This window comes from Grampus griseus (assembly GCF_964374135.1).
Source record: "Grampus griseus genome assembly, chromosome: 1".
In the NCBI taxonomy this organism is placed as follows: Eukaryota; Metazoa; Chordata; class Mammalia; order Artiodactyla; family Delphinidae; genus Grampus; species Grampus griseus.
The window spans coordinates 96634760-96645906 of NC_139017.1; the positions used below are offsets into that span (position 1 = coordinate 96634760).

At 40.4% G+C, this 11147-nt stretch overlaps 1 protein-coding gene across 2 annotated transcripts in view; it reads right to left on the minus strand.

Moving 5' to 3' along the window:
- The window catches only part of SNX7 (sorting nexin 7), a gene marked incomplete at its 5' end in the record, with an annotated part of 97480 nt that extends 86552 nt beyond the window's left edge, over nt 1–10928 (minus strand). Inside the window, one exon of one of the 2 annotated variants that reach the window (XM_082657478.1) lies at nt 10732–10928. In XM_082657478.1, the coding sequence (XP_082513604.1) occupies nt 10732–10911 (180 nt within the window). The remainder of the gene's footprint in view (nt 1–10731) is intronic. The other variant, XM_082657479.1, reaches the window with a different exon arrangement.
- Nucleotides 10929–11147: the final 219 nt, after the last annotated feature.

The window sequence follows — 11147 nt, forward strand, 5'->3', positions numbered from 1 at the left end:
ATGGGAAGAAATTAATTCTAGCTGGAGAATGAAGAAGCTCTTAAGGAAGAAGTCGCTTTACAACAGGCCGTAAATAACAGAAAGGATTTTGTTTTGTTGACCCAACAGTATATTGTAAGGTGCAAATAAATCATTGAGGAATCCTGTTAAAACACAGATTCTGATTCATTGGTTCTGGAGTGGATTCTGAAACTGCATTTCTAACAAGCTCCCAGGTGATCCAATAGATTCATGGAACATACTTTGAGTACTAAGGCGCGTGCGCATGCGCACATGCAAAAGAGAGCGAGAGAGAGAGGTGAGGGGAACCACAGTGTAGCCTAATCACCAAGAGCCTTGAATGACACAATGTGACAATATGTTCTTTATGTTCAGAGCTGGGTGCTCTGGAAACAGTTTTCTGTGAGCACACAGGACAGACTACAGGCAAAACAGAGAAGAAAGAAGACCTTGTGTCTTCTTGTGAACTATTTTAATGGTTCTCAAATGTAAACACAATACTACTTGGGGTTGGAACAGTGGGAACGAGAAGAAGGCACTAATTCTAGAGATACCAAGAAAATAAAACCAACTGGGACATTTCAGATATGTAGGGGACAGGGAAAGTGAGTGAAAGGGATAAACAGAAGGTAAGACCTAGTATTTTATCCTAGATATCTAAGAAATCATCACATCATTAGCAGAGAATCAGATGGAAAAGATAACAGGTGTGGGAAGAGAAATGTAAGAATTAGGGAATGGAGAAACATAGTTCAGTTTGGGAATGAAACTGTAGGGATGAGTTGAGGGGATGAGTAGGACCACCTAATTAAGGCTTTCCATTGCTCCTGTGGTTAAGTTTAGCATGCTAAAATTTCATTTCCCTTTTTTTTTTTTTTTTTTTTGCGGTACGCAGGCCTCCCACTGCTGCAGCGTCTCCTCCGGATGTGCAGGCTCAGCGGCCATGGCTCACGGGCCCAGGCGCTCCGCGGCATGTGGGATCTTCCTGGACCGGGGCACGAACCCATGTCCCCCGCATCGGCAGGCAGACTCGCAACCACTGCGCCACCAGGAAGCCCTCATTTCCCTCCTAATAGCGGGAAGGGACAGTGCAACTGTCACACCCTCTTCTCCTCTGGGACAGTCATCCAGCTTGTGCCAGAGCATTTTTAGTGACAAAATTTATGGCCTAGCTGAGTAATCCCTTTCATTTTGGAACCTTCAATTAGAAAACTATTCCATAAACTGACCTAAAGATGATCTCCACATACTCTTGACCTAGTGGTTCTACTTTTGCCCTTCAAAACTATAAACATTTAATCCACCTAGATCATAACAACTCTTCATAAAGGTTGTTAAAAGAATCAGCCCAAGTCTTTTCCAAGCTAAACTATATTTTGTTCTTCCCAGCCTTTCTTCACAGTTGCCAGAACATATCATCAGTGAAACCCTTAGTTTATTCTCCTTCATGATAGCAAATGCATGGCGAGACTGTTACTACTGCAACCCTCCCCACTCCTTGTGCCAATGAAAGACAGTGCTGATGGATCCAAGCCCTCTTTCTGCTAAGCCCAGACTAGATCTAAGGTTCTATCTCAAAACAGCATTCCAAGGATCAGGGCACTGGTATCCATAGATGACATAATATACCTTTGCCATTTTCTGACATCAACTCCCCCTTTAAAATACAGAGGGTGGAATGGAACTTAAGTTGCACGAACAGTTCAAATTATAGTACAATTAATACTCCACATGACCTTGAAAATATGTTGTTTGTTCAGATTCAATAGGTACCTTGTCATTTGGGTATATTGATCATTCAGTCACTGAAAATCACTAGGAATGTTTGTACATAAAATGGTCTTATACAAGGTCTCTCCAAACTTACCCTGCAAGTTCCTTGTTGGTTTTAATTCTATTGTTGACCATATATGCTCATTCATCAGGAGAACTGAGGATTTTTCATCTTCTTTCTACTTCACTCTCCTACTCTTCCTCCTCTGGGAGGAATATAAGAGTACTTAACATCTAAGAGGACCGTGATGGTAGACAGTGGAGCTCCTAGTAGGAGGAATCCTGGATCAGCCCTATTTTCCTTTATTTTATTGGTTCCTCTTTTTTTTTTAATTTTATTTTTTTATTGGAGTATAATTGCTTTACAATGGTGTGTTAGTTTCTGCTTTATAACAAAGTGAATCAGTTATACATATACATATGTTCCCATATCTCTTCCCTCTTGCGTTTCCCTCCCTCCCACCCTCCCTATCCCACCCCTCCAGGCGGTCACAAAGCACCGAGCTGATCTCCCTGTGCTATGCGGCTGCTTCCCACTACCTATCTACCTTACGTTTGGTAGTGTATATATGTCCATGCCTCTCTCTTGCTTTGTCACAGCTTACCCTTCCCCCTCCCCGTATCCTCAAGTCCATTCTCTAGTAGGTCTGTGTCTTTATTCCTGTCTTACCCCTAGGTTCTTCATGACAATTTTTTTTTCTTAAATTCCATATATATGTGTTAGCATACGGTATTTGTCTTTCTCTTTCTGAGTTACTTCACTCTGTATGACAGACTCTAGGTCTATCCACCTCATCAGAAATAGCTCAATTTCGTTTCTTTTTATGGCTGAGTAACCATCGAAATGGTAAAACCCACTGAGGTAGGATCAGTATGAAGGTCAGAGAAATGGGAACACATGACTTGCCTGCTTTAATCGTGTATTCTAGGTTTTAAGTGAGACAATTGAGAATGAATACACACATACACTACATATATACATACATAGAAACATTCACTATGCTTACACACTCTACATGCACACACATACATAATATATGTGTGTATATATATATACATACACATTCATATATGCCCACACTACACACATGCATACATATGTAAATACTGTGTGTGTGTGTGTGTGTGTGTGTGTGTGTGTGTGTGTGTTTTATATATTTCTGTACAGATTACCAAGGTAGAAAACCACTCATTGATTCAAGGATATTTCTTGAGTAATCATAATCCAAGCTAGTAATAAAATATTAATTTGGTTAGACCTGTTCTCCTCAAACTGGTAGCCACTAGCCACAGGTGGCTATTTAAATTTAAATGTAAATTAATTCAAATTAAACACAATTAAATGTTCAGTTCCTCAGATGTACTAGTTTACAATTCAAGTGCTCAAACGGCACATGTGGCCAGTGGCTGCCACATTAAACAGACAGAGCTGGAACATGTCCATCACTGTCGTTCTTTTGGGACAGCAGGATCCTACACGGGCTGTGTATAACTGATCAATATTCAAGAGGGTTTACTAAGGGCCAGGTACTATTTATAAGCTCTTTACATTTAGTAAGTCATTTAATTCTCATATTTATTATTTGCCCTCATTTTATGGATGAGAAGTCTGAAGCTTTGAGAGGTTAACTAACTTGCCAAAGGAAATAAAGCTAGTAAGCAGTGGAGACAGGATTTCACACACAGGCAGTGTAGCTACAGAGTCTCTGCTCCTAAATACTAAGTTTACGTCTTGCTATATTTTAATTTACAATGATGAGTAGAGCCTCCTTCAAGACTTTACCTTTATCCCAATTAAATTTCATAGTCTGCTTTTAAACCCAGTATTCCAATTTATCAAAAATCTAGAAGACTGATTATGTTATACAGACTATTAGCTTTTGGTACAGTTTCCACTGCTGTATAACAAACCATCCCAAGACAATTTGTTTTTATATTTTATTATGCACATTGGTTTACTGGGTCAAGAATTCTGACAGGATACAGCAGAAATGGATTGTTTCTCCTCCATTATATGTGGGGCCTCAGCTGAGATCTGAGGTCTCAATGCTGGGGGCTGACATCATGTTAGACATTTTCACTCACAAGTTAGTCATTTAATGCTGGATGGCGCCTGAGACTTCAGCTGAGGCTGCTGACTGGAACATTTATGTGTAGTCTCTCAATGTAGCCTGGGCTTCCTCACAATATGGAGGCCTTACGTTGCATGTCTTACATGGCAAAAAGCACACTGTCCCACTGAAAAAAATCAGAGCCTTCATTTCCTTTTGTGATCTGGCCCTGGAAGTTGCACAGCATCATTTCCACCATACCCTACTGGTCAAAGCAGTCACAATCCTAGCCAGATTCAATAAGTGGGGCATAGATCCCACCTCTTGATAGGAAGGTGGCAGGTCACATTATAGAAGAGCATACAGGATGGGAGGTGGTGATGTGGCTGTCTTTATCCAGTTATTCTCCACACTTTTGTAGTATTATGTATTATGCTGGTTATTCTCTCTTTTCACCCCCACGCTTCCAGCTCTCATCCATCTATTCTCTGTCCCTTTGGAGACGGAACCCTATGGATGCCATCACCTGAGCAGCTTGCTTAGTGGGGGCCAGAAGCAGAGATCCAAGAACAGGAGAAGAGGAGCTCAGGGAATATACCCCCATTTCCTCCCTGCTTTGGTGCCACACTTCAGGCAGTGGCATATTTCTAGCTACATCTCTGTGTAAACACAGCTCATGTGGAAATGGCCCCTTCTCCACAGCTCCAACTCTCATTGGGTTCCAGCAACACTATTGCCATCTCTCTTCCCTTTAGAACTAGGGGTGCTAAAGGCTTTTTGCTACTGCAAGTCTCTAAGTGCCTCAGTATCCTTTCTTTGTTCCTGAAACTTGTCCAAAATGCTATAAATAAATAGTCCTTGCATTAAACTCTCTTCATTTAAATCATGGAAGAGAATTCTGATTCTTGTCATGGCCATGAATAATAGATGCAAACAATAGGAACTGAATAAAGATGGTTCAGACAACAAATGTGAAAAATTAATAACCAGACTTCCAATATCTTCTTCTAAGTATTTGAGAGAATTGTTGAATAGTATAATTGTCCCTCCATCACTACACTGAGTTGCTAGATTGATAGAGATCATATATATGATCATATATTGATATATATATGAGCTGGTTTTCTCCACAACCATAGCTCATTATTCTTTCAAAAATATCCTTTTCCACAAAAATATGAGTGATTCTTTCAAAAGCTTGTTCAAATAAACATATACATTGTTATATTTCTGATTTACCTAAAAACAATCTTAGTTTTCCACCATTCTTATTAAAAATGATCACATCCTTCTCTTCAAAGTGTTTACACTAAATATAGTAAGTAGTTCTGTTGCTTCGATAGCTTTACCAGAGCTTGAAATTAAGCCTACTTGTCTATACCTTCCAGAACTTCCTTTCTTCCCCCTTATTTTTGAAAAGAATTTTTACCTATTTCTAGCTTTTGAGCACCAAGCCTGCATACCATGACTTCTCGAAGTCGACTAGTGGTGATGACGATAATTACATCTGTAAATTCCCTGACTATCCTAAATGATATAGATCTCACTTTATGGTCCTGAATATCATTTAAAAAACCAATAATAAGAGCTATAATTTACTGAGTAACAAATAAGCATCTCAGTGTTTCACTGTGACCTGTTTACCTACGCTCTGTTTCAACTGCTGTTTCTTCTACACGTTACAGTATTTAATTTTAAAAAAGGCAATTTATTTTAATATATTATTTTTCCCCCAAAAGAAGAACTTTTTCTTTTAAATGTAGACAAGTTTGCTCCTTTTCTCTAGGTAAATTTTTTGCAAGCCTCATCTCATTTTGGCCCAGTTCTAAAACAATTATTACACTATTGTTACACTTTTTATCCTTTTTCTTTTCCTTTTTTCGAATTATCAGTTATGTTCTCCTACCTTCCACATCTATTCTTGTTCTTTTAAGTCAATATCCTCTGCATTCCCTGTGCTCTATTGAGAGTTGGCATCATTTTCTCTTAACTGGATTATCTGAAAACTCAGAACAATACTTTGTTTTACTTTCCATCTCTCTTGATACTGTCATTTAGAGTTTCTGTCACATCCTCCAACCGGACTCCAAGACTGTGATAACAAGAACTGAATCTTGCATTTCTTTTTTCCAAAGAATCCTTAGCACAGAATCTTACACAAAAATACTTAACATGTATTTACCAGGTACTTGTAATGTACTATGAGAAAAAAAGGAATAATTATAAGCCGAAGAGCCTACTCTTTAAAAAGCTTCTGACCTGCAAATGTATACTGATAAACCACATTAACAAAATGAAGGATAAAAATCACACGATCATCTCAAAAGATACAGAAAAAGCACGTGATAAAATTTAACATCCATTTATGATAAAAACTCAACAAAGTGGGTATAGAGGGAACATACCTCAACACAATAAAGGCCGTAACAAACCCATAGCTAACATATACAGTGGTGAAAAACTGAAAGCTTTTCCTCTAAGATCAAGAACAACACAAGGTTGCCCTTATTCAACACAGTATTGAGAGTCTTAGCCATAGCAATCAGACAAAAAGAGGTAAAAGTCTTCCAAATTGAAAAGGAAGAAGTAAAACTATCACTGTTTGCAGATGACAGGATACTATATATAGAGAACCCTAAAGATGCCAAAAAAAAAAAACTATTAGAACTAATAAATGAACTCATTAAAGTTGCAGGATACAAAAATCAACATACAGAAATCTGTTGTGTTTCTATACACTAATAATGAACTATCAGAGAAATTAAGAAGATAATTTCACTTACAATTACTACAAAAAAATACATAGGAATAAATTTAAACAAAGAAATGAAAGAACTATACTTTGAAAAGTATAAGACACTGATCAAAGAAACTGAAGACAATACCATGCTCATGGGTTGGAAGAATTAATATTGTTAAAATTTCCATACTATCCAAAGCAATCTACAGGTTCAGGGCAAGCCCTATCAAAATACCAATGGCATTCTCCACAGAACTGGAACAAACAATCCTAAAATTTGTATGGAACCACAAAAGACCTTGAATAGGCAATTCAATCTTAAGAAAGAAGAACAAAGCTGGAAGTATCATGCTCCATGGTTTCAAACTATGATACAAAGCTACAGTAATCAAAATAGTATGGTACTGGTACAAAAACAGACATATATATCAATGGAAAAGAACAGAAAGCCCAGGAATAAACCCATGCTTATATGGTCAATTAATTTATGAAAAGGGGGCCAAGAATATATAGTGGGGAAAAGAGAGTCTGTTCAATAGATGGTGATGGGAAAACTGGACAGCTACATGCAAAAGAATGAAACTGGACAACTTTCTTATACCAAAAAAAGAAGTAAACTCAAAATGGATTAAAGACTTAAATGTAAGACCTGAAACTATAAACACCTAAAAGAAAACAAAAGCAGTTGCTCTTTGATATCGGTCTTAGCAATATTTTGGGGGATCTGTCTCCTCAGGCAAGGGCAACAAAAGCAAAACTAAACAAATGGGACTACATCAAACTAAGAAGCTTCTGCACAGTTGAAAGGCATCAACAAAATGAAAAGGCAACCTACTGAATGGGACAAGTTATTTGCAAGTGATACATCTGATAAGGGTGTTAATATCCAAAATATATAAAGAACTCATACAACTCAATAAGATAACAATCATGAAAAAGAAAATAAACAAAAAAGAACAAACAATCCAATTAAAAAATGGGTAGAAGAACTGAATAGATAATTTTCCAAGGAAGACATACAGATGGCCAGAAGACAAATGAAAAGAATGCTCAACATCACTAATCACTATGGAAATGCAATCAAAACCATAATACGATATCACCTCAAACCTATCCAAATGGCTATTATCAAATGAACAACAAAAAACAAGTGTTGGTGAAAATGTGGAGAAAAGGGAACCCTTGTGCACTGCCGATGGGAATGTAAATTGGTGCAGTCAGTATGGAAAACAGTATGAAAGTTTCTCAAAAAATTAAGAATAGAACTGCCATATGATCCAGCAATCCCTCTTCTGAGTATTTATCTGAAGAAGTGAAAACACTAATTTGAAAAGACGTATGCACCCTATGTTCACTGCAGCATTATTTACAACAGCCAAGATATGGAAGCAACCTAAGTGTCCATTGATAGATGAATAGACAAAGAGATGTTGTATATATGTATACAATTGAATATTACTCAGCCGTAAAAAAGAATAACATCTTGCCACCTGCAACCACATGGATGGACCCAAAGGATATTATGCTAAGTGAAATAAGTCAGACAGAAAAAGACAAATACTTTATGATTTCATTTATTTGTAGGATCTAAAAAAACAGAACAAATGAACAAACAAAACAGAAGCAAAACTCATAGATACAAACTGGTAGTTTGGCGGAGGGAGGCGGAAATAGGTTGGGGGGATTAAGAAGTGCAAACTTCCAGTTATAAAACAACTAAGTCACAGGTATGTAATGTACAGTGTAGAGAATATAGTCAATAATATTGCAGTAACTTTATAATGGTGACAGATGGTTACTAGACTTATCATGGTGATCAATTCATAATGTATGTAAATGTCAAATCACTATGTCATACACCTGAAACTAATATAATATAGTATATCAACTATATTTCCATTAAAAAAGAGAAAAAAAGAGCTTCTGGACAGGGGCATGGTATATATATTCATAAATAATCTAAGGAAATAAGAAACTACAATTGTAAATACAAACTGAATATGAAAATGGTCAATCTCAAAGTACTAAGGGGTAAAGTTAGTACACTTTGGTAGTAATGGTTGATACCACCTTAGGGTAGGCTGGACAGTGGCAGGGTTCTACAGAGGAGCAGGCTAAAAAGGGAGTCATAGAGAGAGTAGGCCAAATGAAGACAACTTTCTTAAATTTGCTTGTCTATCTGTGGTTAATGGTTGAAAAATTCAACTTACTAAAATAGAAGCAGGCAAGGCCCATACACTTGGATCCACCCTGCTTGCTAGTGCTGTATAACTACATGTGTTGGACACTTAGAAAAAGTTAAGATCATCTATAGAAAGCAGCCATACAGATTAAGGTAAATATACAATATTACACATTATTATATGCCCTGCTTAATAAAGCAGAGGTTAAGTATGGTGCTGCAGCTTACAGCCTTTTAAAACAGGACACAAAATTACAAACAGAGAATTAGGTGGAAAAACAATTTTTTTATTTAGAATGAGAAAAAAAATCTCAACAACTGGTTGGAGCCATAGAGTTCTAGATTCCTTTCTTCTGAGGTAGCTTTAGGCAATTCACCAGAAACGCCAACTTAGAAATGCTTCTGGCTACAACCTGTCATTCCCTTTCCACCTAGAACCTGTACAACTCCCAGTAACTTACATTTTACAGAGGCCTAAGCCAACAACACAGTTAAATTTAAATTAAAGTTAAATTTCATTAACTTCACCTAAAATCCGCCTCTGACTACGGAGGCTCATTAAAACAGTGATTCTCAGTTGAGGCTGGGACACTGAGAATCTGGGGAAAGAGAAACCACATGACAAATTTAAACCATCCCAGATGATTCTGATATGCAATTGCCACTCCCTACATTCTCCCCGTACCCCCTGCCCCCGAAGATTCACAGTGCAGAATCCCATACACTAATACCATAGCCTAATGGTATCTTAGAAGGCAATATAAACAAGAACTGGCCAATTGTCCTTGATCTGAACATAAAATATGTGTGGAACATAAAAGTGTACACAATTCCATTATTTTAGAATTTAAACACATTGAAAGGTCAAGTGACTTCATCAAGGGTACAAAACTGATACTCTCTCTGAACCTCCCAAATACAACTGTTCCTACCATTTCATTTAATCCTGAAGGAAAAAAAAGGGGAGTTTTACATATTCCTCTTTGGGGTCAGAGTATGCTTGTTCACTTTCTAACTTCTTTCCCAGAATAAAGCAGCGGTGAAGTTTGTTGGCTTTTCTTAACAGCTCAAGGTAACATTTACCTACTGTACAGGCTTCTTAGTAATTAATACAATGTTCCCATCTCAAGTCTTCTGCCAACAGCAACGAGAGAAGATGCAGTGGCATTGAACGGCCCCGCAAGAATGGTATTTTTCTTTTCCCAAAAAAAAAAAAAAATTACAACCACCAGCCTACACGCACAAGTCGGCCAGTAACCCTTGTCAATTTCTCTCCAACTATCCTATAAGTTCAGAGGGTCCTTTGGTCCTAGATTTCCCCGGGTAACCTTTAAAAACGAAAGCGCCGTCTGTGGGTTCGGTAGCAGGAGCTGACTATCTGAAAAATCCTGAGCTCCGCAGCGCAGGAGCTTCCCCGTTGGACACAAGAACCGTTTTCTCCTGAAGAGGGATTCCCTCACGCCTCTTCCCACTAGACTTGAGACTCACCTCCGGCGCCACCCAAGTCTCCAATCCACAACCAGCAACAACACTAAATCAAGAATAATTTCTCTAGACTCGGGTGATTTCGCTCCCAGAGTTCAGGGCTGGCTGCGCCTGAAAAGAAGCTGCCAGGGGCGGGGGCAATTTTGGGCCACCGCCTCCCGGGTTCGGGCACTGTCACTGGAAATGTCCGCGTCAAAGAAGGGAAGAGGAGAAAAGGGGGAAACAGCACAACTTTGCAGACTCCACGAATCCAAGGCCCTGCCAAACATAAGGTCAAAGTGCAAACGAGGGAGCGGCTGCTATTCGGGACCCGCCGGGACGCAGCCCCGGAGCCGGCGAGCCGCCAGGCGGGGTCGGGCAGCTGGGGGAGACCCACCCTGTCCCGGCTCCGAGTCTCCAGCGGGGCCGAGCGAGCGCGCTGGGGCGGCCGCCGCACGGCGGGTCCAACTCCGTGAGTTGACTTGGAACTTTCCCGGGACGCGCCGCCGCGCCGCCCTCACCTTACTGAACACCTCCAGGTCGTCCTCGTCTTCGTCCAGATCCAGCACCTCGGCCTGCAGGAGGGCGGAGGAGCCGCTGCTGCCGGGGAGGGGGGCGTCGTCCCCCGGGCTCTCCCCGCCGCCGCCCCCAGCCGGGAGGCCCGAGGAGCGCGCCTGAGGTGCCCAGCACTCGCCCTCCATCCCGAGAGTGCGCGCCCCGCCGGCCGCCGCAGCCAGCCAGGCTCCCCCGAGCGTGCCCATTGGCTCCCGCGCATCCTGCGCCTCCCCGGCCAGCCCCGCTCCAGCCCCACGTCCGCTGCGCAGACGCGGAACTGCCAGGGCGAACGCGGGGCCCAGGCTCATCCCCACTTGGCTTGGGGCCTGCAGGAGGCGAAGGGGTGGGACTCTCGGACTCTGGCTAGGGTGGGGCCAGGGAC